The 19,210-nt window shown below is 55.4% G+C and overlaps 1 protein-coding gene across 2 annotated transcripts in view; it reads right to left on the bottom strand.

Annotated features, from left to right (window-relative positions):
* Positions 1–8,674: 8,674 nt before the first annotated feature.
* DIP2C (disco interacting protein 2 homolog C) overlaps positions 8,675–19,210 on the bottom strand; it is a 252,180-nt gene continuing 241,644 nt past the window's right edge. For both annotated transcript variants that reach the window (XM_072749676.1, XM_072749677.1), the window contains 4 exons: positions 17,792–17,866; positions 15,748–15,922; positions 14,430–14,553; positions 8,675–12,029 (listed from right to left, as the gene is read on the bottom strand). In XM_072749676.1, coding sequence (XP_072605777.1) covers positions 11,777–12,029; positions 14,430–14,553; positions 15,748–15,922; positions 17,792–17,866 — 627 coding nt within the window. In that variant the 3' untranslated portion in view covers positions 8,675–11,776. The remainder of the gene's footprint in view (positions 12,030–14,429; positions 14,554–15,747; positions 15,923–17,791; positions 17,867–19,210) is intronic.

Raw genomic sequence — 19,210 nt, 5'->3', positions numbered from 1 at the left:
TATATGAGATTATTACAAAAAGTTTTATGTAAACAAATTGGACAACCTAGAAGAAATGTATTAAGTCCCAGAAACATACAATCTTCCAAAACAGAATTAGAAATAACTAAAAGATCTGAACAGACTGAGTACAAGTAATAAAACTAAATCCGTCATCAAAAAATTCCCAAAAAAACAAAGTGCAGGACCAGATGGCTTCACCAGATGGTGAGTTCTACCAAATGTTTAAAAAAAAGTTAATACTTATTCTTCTCAAACTATTCCAACAGAGAAGAGGAAGGAAACCTTTCATATTCATTCTACGAGGCCAGCATTACTCTGATACCAAAACCAAAGATCATTCAAAAAAAAGGAAAGCGATAGGCCAAAATCCTGGGCAAAGGCGCAAAAATCCTGAAGAAAATATTATCAAAATGAATTCAGTAATACATTAAGAGAATCATTCATCACAATCAAAGGGGACTTATTCCAGGGATGCAAGGATGGTTGAACGTCCACAAATCAACCAAGATGATACATCACATTAACAAAACAAAGGATAAAAACTATATGATCATCTCAATAGATGCAGAAAAAGCATTTGATGAAATTCAACATCCATTCATATATAAATTGTCAACAAAGTGGGCTTAGTGGAAATACACCACAACATAATCAAACCCACAGCTAACAATCATGCTCGGTGAAAAACTTAGCTTTTCCTCTAAGATCAGGAATAAGGCAAAGATGTCCACTCTCTTCACTTTTATTCAACACAGTACTGGAAGTCCTAGCCGCAGTGATCAGACAAGAAAAAGAAATAAAAGGCAAAGCTTCCAGGGAAGATGGCAGAGCAGGAGGCTCCTTCGCTCATCTCATCCCACAGAATAACCCAGACAACGCCCACATCGTGTAAATCATCCAGAAAGCAACCCACAGACTGTCAGAACAGACTCTCCACAGCTAACTGTAGAAAAGGGGCCACATCAAAGAGGGTAGAAAGGGCGAGGATGTGCTTGGGAGCCAAAAGGACCTGCAGGACTGTGCTCAGGTGGGAGGGACGCTGCAGGCATGGAGAAGGTAGAGAAGCGGACCCTGCACCGGGCACCACAGGCACAGGAGACCCACACTAGGAAGACGAGTCCCCATCACCCAAGCTGGCTTTGACAACCAGAGAGGCTTGACTTCATGAGTTTTTACAATCAGTGGGGCTTAACATTGGGAACTTGGCTCTGGGAGACGTAGAGTGCAATGGGAAACTGAGTCCCTTCTCTTAGAGAGACAGCATAACAAGCAACCCACTGAGCTATAGCACCGAAGCAGCAGCATGAAAAACTGTGAGGCACACAGGAAGATTTGTTTAGGAATCTCAGATTGTGCACAGGAGAGGAGGGATTTCTAGATTTATCCAAGAACAAAAGGTGCCATTCTTCTCCCCACTACAACCTCAATCCGTGTTCACCTGCAGGAACCAGCACCAATTCTCTCCACCTAGCTTTGCCAGAAGTGTGCCCTGGCCCAGCTCCTTCTGTGGATCTCCCACATCCAACACACCCCACCTCTGTAGGAGTCCAGCCAACCAAGCAGCCCTGAAAGTGGAGAGGACCTCTCCGAAGTGGCTGCTTCTCTATAGGAAACACACGTGCCCCTTCAGCAGCAGCCCTACCAGTGGGCAGGGGGCAGATACCTGGTCTGACTGCGGGCCCCACCCAATGAAAGCGTCTCAGGGGACAACACGGGGAGGGCAGCCTGCAGCTCAGTGCCACTGAGTCTCTGCCAAACAATTGGTCTCATCCAACTCAAGGCCAAGGCGGCCCTGCCAAGGAATTTCACAGATACAGATAAACATAATAAAGAGTAGATTAATCACGTACAAAACATATGAAGGTTAAACTACAGAAACAGTAAACAGTAAAATAAAGTATATCTATAAAATCAGTCAAGGGATTCACAAAATAAAAGGATGTAAAGTACAATGCATATACAAAAACATGGGGGGGGGGGAGTAAAGTTTTAGTGCTTTTAGAATGGGGTCAAACTTGAGTGACCATCAAGTTAACAGAGACTCTTACAAGCATAAGACGTTAATATAAACTCAATGGTAACCACAAATCAAAAACCTAGAAAAGAGATGCAAAAAACAAAGAGACAGGAATGTTAGCATATCATTAAAGAAAGCCATCAAACACCAAGACAGAAAGAGAAGAAACAGAGAAGAACCACAAAAACAACCCTAAAAGAAGTAACAAAATGGCAATAAGAACATACCTATCAATAGTTACTTTATTTTTTTTTAAGATTTTATTTATTTATTCATGAGAGAGAGAGAGGGAGAGAGGCAGAGACACAGGCAGAGGGAGAAGCAGGCTCCACACAGGGAGCCAGATTCAGGACTCGATCCCGGGACTCCAGGATCTCGCCCTGTGCTGAAGGCGGCGCTAAACCGCTGAGCCACCCGGGCTGCCCTCAATAGTTACTTTAAATGTAAATGGACTAAATGCTCTAATTAAAAGACATATGATGACTGAGTAGAAAAAAGAAAAAAAAAAAGCAAGACCCATCTATATGGTATATATATACCTTTTTTGCAAGTTCATAGGGAACACTCTCCAGAACAGAGCACATGTTAAGCCACAAAACAAGTTGCAACAAATTAAGAAAGACTGAAGTCCTCACATCTTTTCTGACCACAATGGTATAAAACTAGAAATGAACCACAAGAAAAAATCTGGGAACACATGAATAGATGGAGGAGGCTAAATAACATGTGAGTAAACAATGAGCGGGTCATCCAGGAAATCAAAGGAGAAATAAAAATGTACATGGAGCTAAATAAACTGAAAATACAATGGTCTAAAACCTTTGGGATGAAGCAAAAGCTTTTCCAAGAGGGAAGTAAACAGCAACGCAGGCCTACCTCAAGAGGCCAGAAAAATCTCAAAGAAGCGAACTAACCTTATACCTAAAGGAGGTAGAAGAACAAAAGCAAACAAAACCAAACCCGGAAGAAGAAAGAAAATAATAAATATTAGAGCAGAAATAAGTGAAATATATACAACAGAACAGATAATAAAACCGAAAGATCAATAAAATTGATAAAACTTTAGCCAGACTGTTAAAAAAAAAATGAAAGAGGGATCCCTGGGTGGCGCAGCGGTTTGGCGCCTGCCTTTGGCCCAGGGCGCGATCCTGGAGACCCGGGATCGAATCCCACGTTGGGCTCCCGGTGCATGGAGCCTGCTTCTCCCTCTGCCTGTGTCTCTGCCTCTCTCTCTCTCTCTCTCTGTCTGTGTGACTATCATAAAAAAAAAAAAAATTAAAAAAAAAATGAAAGAGAACTCAAGTAAGTGAAACCAGAAACCAAACCCAGGCACACATACGCACAGGGGAATTCTACTAAACACTTGAAGAAGAGTGCGTATGTGCATATGTATTCTTCTCAAACTAGTCCAAAAAATAGTAAAAGAAGGACAATTTCCCAATTTATTCTATGAGGCCAACATGACCCCGATACCCAAACCAGATGAAGACATGACCAAAGAGAGAACCACAGGACAGTGTGATGAACCGTCAGAAAGGAAGAGGGCGGACAAGAGGGAGAGAGAAGCTTGAGCAGATGCCCCGCTGCGCGGGCACCCCAACTCGGGGCTCAATTTCACGACCCCAGTATCACGACCTGAGCTGAAGCCAAGTGTCGGTCACTTCATCAACTGTGCCACCCCAAGGTGCCCCGACTCTCCTCTCTTTTACCCAACATAGTCCTGGAAGTCGTAGCCGCGGCAAGCACACAACAAAAAAGAAGTAAAAGACATTGGAATCGGTAAGGAAGCAGTAGCCCTTCCGTTATTTGCAGATGACCTGATACTGTGTACCGAGGACCCTAAAGATTCTATCAAAGACTAAAGACTCTACTCATAACGCAATTCAGTAAAGTTGCAGGATAGAAAACCAATATAAAAAATTTTGTTGTAGTTCGATACACTTATAATGAAGTAACAGAAAGTCACAAAATCCCATTTACAACTGCACCAAATGTAATTAAGTACCTAGTAATGACCCTAAGCAAGGAGGTAGAGATCTGTACTCTGAAAGCATAAACCACATGAAAGAAGTTGACGATAACACAGAGAAACGGGACGTTCACGCTCATGGATGGGAAGAGTCAGGATAACTGAGACGCCCATCCTGCCCGAAGCAATGTGCACACTTAGTGCCATCCCTATCCGAGTAGAAACAGCATTTTTCATAGAACAAGAACCAACAACCCTAAAATTTACACAGAAACACAAAAGGCCCCATAGAGCCAAAGCAATCTTGGGGGGAAAAAGGCAAAGCTGGAGGCACCACAATCCCATACTTCAAGCTGTACTATGATGCTGTAGTGACCCAAACAGTATGGGACAGGCAGGGAGAGACATGAGGGTTGATGGAACGGACGAGAAGGCTCCGACGGGCACCTGTGATTATATGGTCAAGCCACGTAGGACAGAGGGGGAGGGAGTATGCAACAGAGAGAGTCACTTCCACCAGCGGTGCTGGGAAAACTGGACAGCCACGTGCAGAGGAGCAGAACCGGGCCATGCTCTTGTAGCGTACAGAAGACTAAACTCAAAATGCATTAAAAATTTGAAACCTGAAACCATAAAAACCCTAGGAAAGAGCACGGGCAGGAATTGCTGCGATATCAGCCACAGCAACATTTTTCTAGATGTCTCCTGAGGCGAGGGAAACAAAAGCTATTAGGACTTTGTCAAAATAAAAAGAGAAGATATTTGCAAATGACACGTCTGATAAAGGGTTCCTATTTAAAAATGTTTGTTGGCCCTCTGAATATCTTTTTTTCTTATGCAAAAAGGTGTTTTTATTAAAGCATGGGGATGGGATTCCCGGCCAGAAAGACCTGCCTGAGTATCTTTAAAAAAATTTTTTTAAACTTGTTCAAGTGTTTTGTCCATTTTTAGCAGGTCTTTTAGTATCCAAAACATATAAAGAATGTATAGAACCCAACGCCAAATAATAATAATAATGATAGTAATTCAATTAAAAGTGGGGAGGGGGAAGATATGAACCGACGCCTCTCCCCAGAAGAGCAGCAGGTAATTGGCGGCGAGGAGGCGCTCAGGGTCGGGGCCGTCGGGGGGAACACAAGCCCGGCCACAGGGAGCGGACGCCTCACAGCCCTGGGGACGGTGGCAGCCAGTGGGGAGCGGCAGCTGTCGGTGAGGCCGCGCGGGAGGGGGCCCCGGGGCTGGTGGGTGCAGGGTGCGGCCCTTGCACTGCCGTGAGGGGCGGCCTCAGAAGCCGGACAGGGAGCTGCCCTGTGACCCGGTGGATCCCCGGCCTGATTGTGACCCGGTCAGTGCCTGGCCTGTGACCCGGTGAGTCCCCGACCTGCCCTGTGACCTGGAGGGTCCCCAACCTGCCCTGTGACCCGGTGGGTCCCCAGCCTGTTCTGTGACCTGGTGGGTCCTGGCCTGACTGTGACCCCATCAGTCCCTGACCTGCTCTGTGACCCGGTGAGTCCCGGCCTGTGACCCCGTGGGTCCCCAGCCTGACTGTGACCCAGTAGGTCCCCAACCTGCCCTGTGACCCGGTGGGTCCATGACCTGCCCTGTGACCTGGTGAGTCCCCGACCTGTGACCCGGTGTGTCCCCGACCTGTGACCCTGTCGCCCCGAGCAGGCATTTACCCAACTTCGTGGAAATACTCGCGTGGAAGGCCCGCGCACCACCTGCAGCATCCGTCACGGGGGTGCGGCCCCAGAGCCCTTGGGTGGCCGAGCCGCAGGACGCAGGGAGCCGGGGGGTCGCGGGGGGTGGGGGGGACCTGCCGCCTCTGCGTGGAGTCCAGAACCACCACAAAGTGAGAAAGGGACGAGTGCCAGGCGGGGTCCCTACCGTCAAACCCCGCGGACCGTCCCAGAGGGAGTTGCGGGGGGGCTCCCAGCGACGCAGCCAGCCGCACCCAGAGCCTGTGGGCCGCCCCGGGGCTCCCTTGCCTCTGAAGCTCCCCGATGATGGAGCTGCGGGCGTTGCCTCTCACTCACCTGATCTGGACACCACGCTCCCGGCCCCGCCATGGGCAGCAGGCAGTGGCCCTTGGCGAGGTGGGCTCCTGCTCCTCTGCGCTGTATGGGCCGTGCACCCATACGCACATGCACGCACATGCACACACATGCACACACACGCACACTCACACGCGCACATACACGCTCACACACGTGCACACACAGCCCGCATGTTCTTTATTCGTCAGCCGATGGGTGTTTGGGCGTCACACTCGCACACTCGACCCCGCTCCGACGCTGTGATCGCCAGGACGCCGTGGTGCTGACATGGAACACGCAGGTCAGCGCCACAGAACAGAGAACACAGGAGTGCGTCATCCAGGGTTTTGCCTTCTTTGTGGAGACTGCACAGCCCCCGTGACCTCGCATGTGTGCAGCCCACATGGAATCCACGTACCCCGTGAGCGCGGCCCGGGCCGAGTCCCGGCTCTGCCGCTGCCGGGTGTGCACCGCGCAGACGCGGGCTCCCCTGCCACCCCACGGCCACAAACGCTGGCGCGCAGGTACTTGCTGGTGAGCGCCATGTGTTCTGGAAGATTAAACTTTTCGGTGACCAGACGCGGACCCCGCCTTCTGTTGCGGGAGAGATCAGACTCCGAGCCTGGCTCTGAGGAGTCGGCCTTAGGCCTTGGACCTTAGGCCACCAACCAGCCAACGTCCCGGGCCCATCGGGTTGCCGTGCCGGGTCGAACCCGGAGGCGAAGCAGCACGCTCACCCCTAACAGTCGGAAAGGCCGATAGAGTCATGTTTTGTGATGAGGCAATTACGCCAGATCCAGCTCTCGGGGCCCTATGCGCAGTGGGTGCACGGCAGCCCCGCTCAGCCCCACGGCCGCCTGGTGCCCCGGCCGAGCACGGGGCGGGTCGTTGGCACCTGGCCTGCGGAGCCCCCGCCACGCTCCGTCGGCCCTCCGAACCCCGGCTGCGTCCGCACCGCTCCGCGCAAGCCCAGCTGGGCCGTGGCCACACGCGGCCGTCCTCACCGGCTTTGGGCCTCACGGCACAGGCGCCCACGCGGGAATCCATGACACTTCTGGGCACGGACCGAAGCCCGTGGGCGCCAGGCAGCTCGTCCTTGGAGCTGCAGCCTCGAGAGCGCAGTGTTGGCGGCCCAGCCTCCCTCCCTGTCGGTGGAACCGGAGGGCCAGCTGGTCAGTGAGCCGCAGAGCCCAGCGTCCCTGCCTGGGCGCTGGCTCCACAGTGGCAGCACCCCGAGGGACAGTGTGTTCCGGGAAGTCCCTGCGTCTTTTGCGCCAGGAGCGGAGCACACACGCCCGGGGCTCGTTCTCTAGGCCTGTGATCGCCTCACCGGAGCCGCCAGGCCCTGGTCGGCCGGGTCTCACAGGCTATCGGCGGGGCCTGCAGAGGGGACGCCACGCAAGTGTCCCTACGGGGCGGGGGACATGGCACCGGGGCTCCACAGCTCACCGTGTGCCTGTCACCATCACCGGGGGGTCTCGGGCCCCTGCAGAGCTGCCCCGAGGGGAGGTGGGGTCCCCCTGGTGCCCCCCACTTCCCACTCCCGTCACTGCCGTTCCTCCTGACAAGCTGCTGTCTGGCAAGGACACGTCCGCTCCTACCCACCCCCCCCGCACCGCTTTCCTGCGCTCGTACTTTACCTTCTCAGTCCTGCGGCGAGGGCACCCGGGCCCCGACCCCCGTCCTGGCAGTGACACGTCAGGCTGCGGGGCCCCGGCATCCTCGTATCCAGGACATAAGCTGCATCCTTGGTGTTTCCACGCGCTCCACGGCCACAGGCATCACCCTGACGCACACCGGGTGAGGGCCGCTCCGTGGGGCACCGGGGGTTACCTGCCCCCCCGCGGCCTCGGGCTCCTTCCCCGGGGGTCACCTGCGCCCCCACCGGCCTTGGGCTCCTTCCCCGGGGGTCACCTGCCCCCTCGCCCCCCGCAGCCTCGGGCTCCTTCCCCAAGGGTCACTCGTGACCCCCCCCGCAGCCTCGGCCTCCTTACCCAGGGGTCACCTGTGCCCCGAGGATGGACGACTGACCACCTGGAGCCCTGCCTCCTGGGGACGCCACCCCATCACCCGCCCGGAGCTCTGGGAAGTCGGGGCCCCAAACCCTGGAACCCAACCCGGCGGCGCTGCGAAGGCTGCTGTCCTTGCCACACTTTGTGCAGGGAGGGGGCGGGTGTGTGTGTCTCCCCTCGGCAGGTGCACGGACCACCCACCTGGGTGCCCAGGACGCCACGGGGGAGAGGACCACACAGGGACACGACCGAGCTGCCACCAAGCCAATGCCGGTGACGCCCGGCGCCGGGGTCGAGGTGCTCCGGGGCCTGTGACCCGCAGGCTAAGCCCCGTGACCTGGGTGCAGGTTTGGGCGCTGCTGGTTCTCATGTGTCCACAACTTCCTCTGATACCATTAGGCTGAAGGTCGGTTCGCCCGCTCCACCTTCCACGAGACAAACCTTTTAAGAAATGCTCAGATCTTGGGCAAAAGACCGAGCTTTCGTGGTCCACGGAGCAGGGACCATCGGGGCTGGCGCAGCCCGTGGGCCTACCTCCTGCGATGCAGAGGTGCCCGGTCACACCTGACAAAGTATTTGCACACAGGACTCATGCTTACTCTTTCCCGCAAATTTACCAAGAATCTGTACACTTGCAGCAAATGTGAACAAATATATTTAGATATATTTAAAAGAATTAAAAAAAACATTTCACAAAACATTTGTTGCCATAGGAATTTTTTAAGCAATAAATGCCCACATCAAAATTTAAACATTGTTCAAAGTATGATCATCTGTACTAATAAGTAATGCAACAAATTATGTAAACAGAGTCAGATACATTTCCCATTTCCCTGCAGGAGTCACTTCCTTCCTGGGATTGAAGCTGTCCCAGACAGTTTTCCAGGGGAGCAATTAAGAAACTGCTATTTTCAGAGCAACAAAAATAAAAGCTTTTATTTGTTCATTTGAATATAAAACAGGCGTTATCACAGATGTACAAAGCTTACTGGTGGTTTAACATACGAGAAGGTTGCTGTCCTTTGCACATAAAAATTTTGTTTGAAACCGTGATTGGTTGAGTACATGAATTTCTCTAACCAGTCACCACACTCTATGAAATAACGCTGCTAACATTCAACTGATAAAAGGGGCAGTTTCCCTTGGGTAAAGTGTCAAGCAGGATTAAATATATATAATAAACAAGCACCATGAGGAAGCCGCCCTGTTGGGTTAGGTCTGTGTTCCAATGTCCGTCGTGTACCCTTCCTTGTGCAAGCTGATCACATGGTTTTGTCTGACTTCAAAGCACAAGGTCACAAGACAAACATTGTTACATTGTCATGAATGATTTACCTACAGCACAACTCCTAATATGGAATGATCCTTCTTTATTGCTGAAACGGGTTTCCTCTCCTTTTCCTTGCACAACTGACCTTCGGTCCCAGCCCCCAACCCTTTGGACCTCAACTCTAACACGAGAGAGGACAGGACGTCGCTAACGCGTTCACAACCGCACCGTCTTGCACGTGAAGCTGATGTGGGGAAGGTGACGGTCGGAGCGGAAGGGATACCTGACTGGTTTGCTCCCGACATCAGCTAGACCTCACAAGCTACCCTGCAGTCGTGGGTTGTCATCAGTATCCCACCCGAAACCCCCTTCCCCTTACACAAAGTGGGTGTGTGTAGGACAGGGTCTTTTCCCTGTGCGTGGTGGGGTTTTCTCCCCCCTTGGGAAGCAGAAGACTGTAGGAATGTGTATCTGAAGCGTGTAGAGAAATAGTCACACGTGGCAATGAAGTCAAACGGTATTTTAAAAATCAAATAATTTGTGGAGATGGAAGGATGCACCTCACATGCAGACAAATTGAAAAGAAATGACACTTAAAATTTTTAGAAAACAATTAGCCTTGGATCTCGGAAGTCAAACAAAACTCTCTTTTAGCAAAGGGCTTACTGCTGGCGCATACAGCAAAGGCAGGTGAAGACATCGCCTACAACATAATGAAAAGAGACTCTAAAGTTTGCCCAGCAACGATCTTGGTCATGCATTTCTAGCAACGAGAGCCACGGCAGGGTCATGGTGGGGCAGTTACGGCATCAATCCCGCCCGGGCAGTGGACACCTCTTCTTGGCTGGACACAGATGGGCCAATCGGATCGAGGAGTGTACGGAGGAGACGTGGAAACTGGAAGGCGTGTGGGGCGGCCGCAGCAGCGAGACGGAAATCAGACACGTGTTATCCACAGGTGGGAAGTGAAGGCAGCTGGGAGGCTCTCTTGCTCCAGCTGGTGGCTCTGTGGGGAGTCCTGGGGCCGCTCCTGCGGGTCCCCTGCGGGTCCCGCTCTCGCCAGGCTGGGGAGCCCGGAGTGCTGGCCAGGGTGACGGTCTCCACGGGAGTCTTTTCCCTTAAAGCTGTTCTGGACAGTCTGTCCACTCCACACAGCGGCCGTCGGAGGGGAATCCGCACGACCCGGCGCAAACGACCACAGAAGAGCATTCCTTTCCATACCAAGGACCGGAACGGGGGACGCTAACAAAAATGGTAAGAACAAGGAATTCCTGCAGCTAAGAGGACAGCGCTCCTTGCCACCTGCCTTCCCTAATGCCTGCTCAGTGCAGGGGGCACACGCCGGCGCCGACCGTCCCTCGTTGCCCCGCAAGGGAACATAGTGCACATGTAGCCTCACATTCCTTCCCCATCTCGGAGATGGTGATAATTTCACTTGCTGGTCTCTGGTTCTAGAAGAAACATTTAGACCGGGCACTGGCGATCTGGGACTGCTCACATCACAAAGTGGGTGTGAGAGAATCTGTCTTTATCTACAGTACAGTGGAGGGGACACCATGCAAGTGACAGGTTCTGCATTTTAAATTTTAAAATCTCCTTTGTTCATTAGTGAATTTATATTTCATATATATATATTTGTTGTGATACTATCCACGCAAGATAATACAACACTTTTTTTATATTAGCAAACATTACAAGACTTTAATGTTCTTGAATGTTTTTTCTCTTTTATACTTCTAAAGAGATCAAAATAAATTAAACGTTTTGTACATAATTACATATGAAGAAGTTAACTTATTTTATCTTTTTAGTTTAGTACAAAGATATCTGCAAGATAGTTGCCGAAATACACCTTATTTATAATTTCTTCTCATTCTATGCTAACTTCAAAGGCCGTATGTCAGCCTTTGTTTTTCCAGCACGTTTCTGACAAAGAAAGCTGCTAAACTCTAATTGGAAGGTGCTATTTGGAAGGTTTTCTCGTACCTCAACAAACTTCCCTAAAAGGATGAGATCTAGCAATGGCTTAAATTAGTAACAAGATCCATGTCATTAAGATTTCATGACACATTAAACAGAGAAAACAATTCTTTGTCACACTACATAAATTGTTTAAAAGAACCCATCTGGAGGGCAGAATATTTTTTTAATTGCTATTTTGGCTTTAACAAAATACCACATTTACGAAGAAAGCACTTCTTATCCAATAATTAAAAAAAAAAAAGTTTTTGAAATGGGTTTTTCCAACAAACTGAAGGCAGTAATCCAAAGTCCTTCTGAGCAAACTTCAGTGGTAAATTCACATTTCACATTTCACCCCCATGCCAATCGGGACCGCTGTGGAAAGTCTCACCGCCATGAGAACAGAGGCTCCGTTCCGGTGAATGTTGCCCTCGTGTCTGCAAACTTTAGTGACACTGAGAAAAACGTTTACTTTCCTAGAAAAGTCTATGGGAGCCAGAGACAAGACTACATGTTGTAGGCCACATAGATGGGGTCCAGCTGGTCTGCCAAAAACCCATCTCGCAGGTGCATGCGCTGCTTCTCCCCCCGGGAGTTGATGGGGATGACGCCTATGTCCACCACGACCACGACCCCCACCACCAGGTAATGCTCCTCCAGGACCACGTTGGTCACCAAGGGGACGAGGTCCAAGGCTTCCTGCTCTGACCCGTCCAGCTCGACCACCACCACCAACAAATTTGTCCAAGTGAACACGGCGCTGGAAGAGAGAAAAAATCATCACTATACCGAGGGACTTTGTTTAACAATTTTGTTTTCTCTTCAACAGGTACCATCTGGTTCTTTCCTCATCTGCCCACGCAGTGCTGGTCGGTGAGCCTGGGGCCTCCAGCTCACTAAGCCGCTCCGTGGTCCTGTCGCTAGCGCGCTCTTGGGGCGCACACGGCATCCGGACCCGGCCTCCCCTGCCCTCTGCTCCCAGCCATCGCTGGTGCCCATGCGCTGGAAGGGCACCGCACGGCGGCCACCCTGTGAACACGAGATCCCTGCGGTGCCGCCTGGGTCCTGCCCTTGGCCTTGGTCAGCTGGGCTGGCAGAGGCTGGATGGCATCAGGGCCTTTGGGGCTTGTCCTGACCTCCCTCGCGCCACAGCAGTGGAGGGATGTGGACGTGGAGGGAGGAGGAGACACGTGCGGAGCCACCCGCTCTGTGCCTGGCTGACTGTGGGTCCCAGTCAGAGGGGACAAGCCGGCTGTCTGCTGTACACTCGGGGCAGACACGAGCTACTGCCAGAAGGACTGTGTCTGGAATGAGTGCCACGAGCAAGCAGTGACCCGTGTGAGAAGAAGGCCCTCCAGAGCAGCGGGGATTCATCCACAAGCATTTTATTTGGGATCTTTCAGAGGAGAGTCGCCCGGAGCATCTGCTCTGGCCAATCCGTGGAAGCCGAAGCTTGGTGCTTTATACACAAAGCCACCTGCACTTTATAAGGTTAGTCTTTAAACAGGGGTGGTTAGGGGCTTGGACAGACTGAGGTCAGCAGGGGAGTGGGTCAGAGGGTCCTGGGCGAAGGGGGAGGCGGTGGGCGGGCTCCAGGGCCCACAGCATCCTCCCGCCAGCCACACAGAGGGGCTGTGGGGCAGCAAGGAGTCAGGAAACTCACTCCTGTAACCACAGGGTACGTCTGCTCAGAAAACACAAAGGCACATCTTGTTTAGTATGAGCAGCGTACCCATAACGTGGAAGGGAAATACCGGAGACTGTGTTCACCAGGTGACTCTGCTTCTGGAGTCGCTGTGACGAGCGTGTGCCTAGGCCAACAGCTCTGCCACAGCCTGAGTTGTGCCGTGACAGGTTCTTTAGGACGCTATAATAATTGCTCTGCAAAGCCCATGTGTGGGCCCCACGGGCTCTGTGATGTCACAGATTAGCCGCCTGGGTAAAATCTTATGGCAGCATTTGACACGGATGACACAGTATAAAGCACGGAGTTGGATTTCTGTATTTGATGGAGGGGGTTTGCTGGGAAGCTCTGGGCTGGACAAGCATCACTTCCCCAGGGCCACCGATGTCCGAGGAAGGGGAAGGGACAGATTCGGTCGGCTGGACAACGCCACTATGACAACAGCCATGTCGAGTGACGTGAGTGTCTGCCTTCTGGCTCCGTGCCGGGTTGGAGGAACACAGGCTGGGCGAGGAGAGGGCAGAGGGAGGTTTCCAACCCACTAGAGCCCAGCAAAAGCTGATAATCGGTGCCCCCGTGAGCACAGGTGAGTGTGAGAGCCAGTGGCAGGTGGCAACAGCAGTGCTTATAACAAAACCCCACGAGGTGCCACAGGACCCCCTGCCACAGACCTTTAAGGTTGAAACGGCATTTGCAACCAGATGGAAAGTGCTTGAGAGAAGCAGTACAAATGACTCTAAGTTATTTTCTTAAAAATACAGACATGGAAGGCAGTCATTAGTACGCATGGCTAGTTATGGGGTAACCGAAACAGCCCTGTGCCACATCTGGGTGTCCTGGCTCCTGTCTACCCTTGAGCGGCCTGGCAGCTTCAGCAGCTCTGGGGGGAGGACGGATGCAGCCGAGTCGGGAGCACAGGGCCGAGCATGGGGACGCAAACTCTCCTGCAACCATTGGCTCCCAAGGTGCAGTGACTGGTCCTGGGCCTGCCTGCGCCCGGAGAGCTGCTCCCGAGGGATTCTGGAAGGTGCCTGCCTGGGGGTCCCTGCCTGGACTTGGGGGGCAGCTGCGTCAGGTCTCTGCCGCTTTGGGACCAAGCGTACCAGCAAGCTGACCTCTCGTGCTGTGGGGCCCCTCGCTCTCCCAATGTGCCTCCTGGCCCCAGGGTGGCACCCATCTGGCCGGCTGCGAGGGGCGACAACCCTGGGTCCCCGCGGGCCCTCGTCTGTGCCAGCACCGCTTGCTGCAAGTCTTCCCTCCAACCCTTGAGCTTCCCCTTCCTTGTGTGACTCGGTCGCTGCCGCCTCCCTGCCCTCCCCTCCCTCCCGTGCCCAGAGGCCATGCACCGCAAGGCAGGACAGGCCTGGCGGGCCTTGCTCTCCTGGGGCCGTTACATCGCTGGCGCCCCTCCCCACGGCCAAGGCCCAGGTCACTGCGGAGGCTCCCCTGCACGGGGCGGTCCCCACGCCAGCTCACCATTCCGTGACGCTCTTGTGGGCTCTGATGACCGAGGTCTCAATGTCTATCGGGTGGTACCTCATCCCGCGCAGCTCCATCGCTTCATCTAGGGCGCCCACCACGTACAGGGCATCGTGGCGCTCTGCGAGGGAAACAGAGAGAGCATGAACCTCACCACAATGGTGCTCACGCTGCTTGTTAGCAACAAAAATTCAAACTCCCGAGTGAGAGACCGACGCCAGGAGAGGCTGGTGGGTGCGGGCAGGTGGGTGCAGGCCGGTGGGTCCTTTGTTCGGGTCTCTGTGCAGCCCGGGGCTGCGGTAAGTGGCCGGAGGGGGACGCCGCCGCCCGCAGCACCCCTGCCCACGTCGGCGCGCGGGGGGAGAGCTTCCCGGGCCCGGGCGCCCTCCCGAGCAGCAGGCTGGGGCGCAGCACGGCCCGCGCCACCCCGTCGCCTCTGACGTCACGCGAGCTCCCACCTCCCGGGGAAGGAGGGGCTGGGAAGGTTCGCGAACGGCCGCCCCGGACGCCGCCCGACCCCGGGGCGCAGGCCCGTCGGGGACAGGCGCGGGCGGCGGGCACAGCTCCTGGCCGGCTCCTGGCCGCGTCCTGGGCTCTCCCGCCTCGGGGCCCGCGGGGTGAGGAACCTGCCGCAGCGCGGCCCCGCCCGCAGAACCCCCTCCCCCCGAGGGCCTGGTTCGCCAGGATGCGCGGGAGTCCCCGAGAGCACCCCGAGAGCCCACGGTTTCCCCACGTCGTACACGGGAGACCACGTCTAGGGCACCGCGGCCAGGCTCCCGCAGCTCCCGCGGCAGGTGTCAGGAGCCTCCCGGGCACCGAGCCCCGGGGTCGGCGGGGCAGGCCCCTCGGGGCTGAGCCCCACCTCCGGCCCGAGCGCCCTGCTGCCTCCCTTTCCTCCCACAGGCAGGCGCGAGGCGCGAGGCGCGGGGCGGGGCGGGGGATGGGGGGCGGGGGTCCGGCCTTGGGGCGCGCGGCCCCCTGGGAACGCGGAGCGGCGGCACCTGGCATCAGCTTGCGGGACTCACACCGTCCTCCCCGCGCCGCGCTGCCCGGGGCCGCGGTGCAGCAGCCGGTGCAGCAGCAGCAGCAGATGCAGCAGCAGGAGCAGGTGCAGCAGCAGCAGCACCACTGGGTCCCGACTCCGCCCCCGCGCGCGCGTCCACAGGCGCACACACGCACGCTCGTGTCCAGTCCCGCCCCGTCACGCACGCTCACGCCCCCACGCCCCCCGGCCCTCCCACTGCCAGGAGCCCCGCCCCCTCCGCGCCCCGCCCCCACTTCTGGGGCCCCGCCCCCACCTCCAGGCCCCGCCCACCTCCGTTGGCGTCCGTGAGCTCCGTCCGCCGCAGGAAGCCCAGGTAGCCTGTCCGCGCCCACACGGTCTGCGTGTCTCCGAAACTCAACCTGGAGCTGAAGTGGTCTGACTGCAGGGACTCGTCTCCGTAGATGGTGAAGTAGCCGCTGGCGTTGTGGGCGCTGTGGACCCAGATCTGCCCGGGAAGCCGCGGGGCGGTGAGGCCGCGGGAGGGGCGAGGGGCCGGGGGCCGGGGGCCGGGGGCCGCCCCCCCCCCCCCCCCCGCAGCACTTAGAGCAGCCGACTTGCGCTAGCTTGCTCGGACTTACTCAAATACAACAATTGTTTCTAAAAAGCAATTTGGAAAAATGTTTAAAAGCTTTACAGCCTGTTTTCCCCTTCGCACGGTTTGCCTACTTCCAGGGAGTCCGGCGCCTGCGCGGCTCGGCCGTCGGGGCCCCTGACTCTCGGTGGCGGCGGGCTGCGGATCCTCGCCCCCGCCCCCATCCCTGCTCCGGCTCGCGAAGGATCCGCAGAACGGAAAACCCAGCACACACCCGGACGGCCGAGCGGGAAAGGCCCGTAACCGCAGACACGGGGATTCGAGACCGAGTGTGTGACACTGGGGCAAGCGGGGAAGGAGGGTTCGTGGACCGGAAGCGGTGGCCGTGCGGGCCGAGCCACGGGGAAGCCCAGAGGAGCGACTCCGGGACACCCCGAGTCTGCAAGCCCAGGGGGAACGGGGCCAGCTCTTCCAAGCTACACGGCATTCACAGCGAGACGTCTGCGCCTGGCTGTTTTCATTATTTACACTGAAAAACGGGCAAGTTCCTGAAGTGAGAGACCATCTGCCTCGCCAGAGTCCCCATGGCCCCGCGCACCGTGGGCACACGCGGCCACTGCGCCGATCCCCGTGGAATGAACCAAACCCTAGAGCAGAGACCGAAGCGCCGCCCCGTGCCCTCCAGCGTCTGGTCTCATTAGGACACATGCCCGCTCAGAAAACGAGCGTGCTGGGGGTGGTGCCCGGCCGGAGCACGCGGCGAGCCCAGCGCTGGAGGACCCTGACCGGGTGCCGGCACCAGCCCGGAGCTCACACCGGCCACTGCACGCCAAGGAAATTCCTACCTAGGACCCGCACGGGATTCTATCACCTGGGTTCTGATCGTTACATGCAGCTGGGATCCCCATGAAGGATCCGGCAACAGCCCAGGAAGGAAGGGGGGGGGGGCGGCCAGCCCCGGCCACAGCACAGCACGGCCTGTTCACCAGGTGTGACACCCACGGCTGCTCTCGGGCTCTGGGGCTGGCGGCCGGCTGTACATTTTAGCTGCACAGGAGCTATACTTACTGTATCACGTGAGGTCATGCAACAGTCCGTGTAGCCTCTGCCTGCCCCCCCACCCCTGTGGGCACTGGGTTGGGGCTGTGTGTGGGGCGGTGGGGTCTGTGATGAACAGTCAGCTGAGAGCAGGTGTGCATGCGGGGGGGGGGTGGGCAGAGGAGCCCACAGCTGGTGTGTCGGTACCTGTCTGGATGTCCTCTGGGAGGGGGGGGCAGGGGGCATGGGGGGGGCAGTGGGATGAGGACGTGTCTCCTCCAGCCACACGCAGCCAGCAGCAGAGCACGGGCAGGGGGCGGCCAGGCGGCTCTCTCCTCCCAAAGTATGAAGTACAAACAAGCCAAAGGGTCAACGCCCCACTGACTTTCCCACACCTGCCGTTTCCTAGGCTGCTTGCTCAGCTCACCGGCCCCTTAGGGTCACAGATGGGGTCGCACCTGTTCCCGAGCCCCACAGCTCATGGGGACGCACTCGGAGAGGGGCGCAGGAGCCGGCTACTGGTGTCCCCAGGACAGGAAGTGTGGTCTAGGGGCTCCACCTCTGAGGACACCCCCTACTCCCCTCACGGGCAGCACCCCACATTTCACCCAGGTGGATGCTCCACATCTAGCTTCTCCGTGGGGGGCACCCCATCACTCCCTTCACTTGGGGGTGCCCGGTCACTCCCCTCTCCCAGGGGGCGCCTGGTCAGTCCCCTCTCCTGGGGGGCGCCCTGTCACTCACCTCTCCCAGGTGGGAGTCACCCAGGGGTCCTTTTGTTTCTGGGTTGGCAATTATGATCCGAACCCCTGGAAGTATCTATGTGGAAAGAATGTTGTGGTCAGTGGACAAACCTGCTCCACACCCATCCACCCGATCCTGCCCTCACGCCGTATGCCTACTTTTTTTCCTAAAATTGTTTAGGAGGTAGTATGGCTTTAAATCAAAATTAGACACAGCACAGCATGATGGAACTACGACGTGACACGTTGCATCTTCTTGTAATTACTATGGTGATAGAGCTCATGTTGACATGATCCCAAAATGAGGGATCTGAATGAAAACAGGATAAATAACGTAACTCAGCTTGATGCTTACAAAATAGGAATTTTCAGATATTTGTATTAATTTTCCAATTATGTTTAACACTGCCCGAATATGACATGTTCAGGTGGAAGGAAGGCAGTGAATTAAGGAAATCATGGATCACGTTTCCAGAGCTGTGCGTGCACTCAGGGCTAAGGTATGCATGGCAGGGGGATGTGGCGGGAGCGAGGGAGAGCTGGTGGTCCCGGCCTGCAGTGTGTCCTCCAACTCGGAGGCCTGTCCAGCTCCCCTCTCCTCCCAGAAACGCCCTCTAGGTTTCCCGCACACCAGGGTCTTCTTATCGTGTTCATAGCAACATCTCCTTAGTGGATGTTTGCTTGGAAACATTCTGAATGTCACCAACAGCACATGCACATGTGGCGGCAAAAGCTGGTTCTGCAAATTTAGGACACAGCTCATGTCGGTTCTGCTAATCAGATGTCATGGGGTTGAGATTTGGCAAAACATTGCTAGTAGGAACTCCTGGGCTGTCCCTGGAGTCTGAAGCATGACGTGCTGGCTCTGGTTGCTGCGTCTCGCCAACAGCTGGTGTCCTGCCATCAGACGGGTACCAACCTGGTACCAAGAACACTGGCTGTTGCTCATGGAGACACAGGTGATAAAAGGTCCAGAGGAGCATCACATCCAGTGGAGGACAAAGAGGACAACTGGAGCCAAACTCAGGGAGAGGAGCCTCCGCTGAGGTGTGAATCCACGTCCTGCCCCCCTAACTTGGGTAAAGCCTGACCTTGGCGCACTTTGTCCCTGATCACCCTCCTCTTCGTCTGCTGTCCCGGCAGCCAGTACCTGGGCTTTTAGTGAAGCCCGCAGACATGAGAACCACTGTGTTTCCAACTTTCCTTTCGGCCGGTGTGACCGTGGGCCCCAATTCTGGCCAGCGGTACTGAGTGTGTCTAAGGCAGCTTCGGAGCTGTCCCTGAGGTCTGCACCTGTCGTTGCCTCTTCCTGCGTCTCCTACTGCTGGGATGCGGGAGTGATGGCCAGAGCTGGAGCAGCCACCTCTGACCCGGAGGCAGCCTTGGGGGTGGAATCCGTGCACAGCGCAACACGGCAGGG

The sequence above is a fragment of the Vulpes vulpes genome, chromosome 2, assembly GCF_048418805.1.
Source record: "Vulpes vulpes isolate BD-2025 chromosome 2, VulVul3, whole genome shotgun sequence".
NCBI lineage: Eukaryota > Metazoa > Chordata > Mammalia > Carnivora > Canidae > Vulpes > Vulpes vulpes.
The sequence above is the reverse complement of the archived record's forward strand: the minus strand, read 5'-3'. Positions and strand labels throughout refer to the sequence as shown.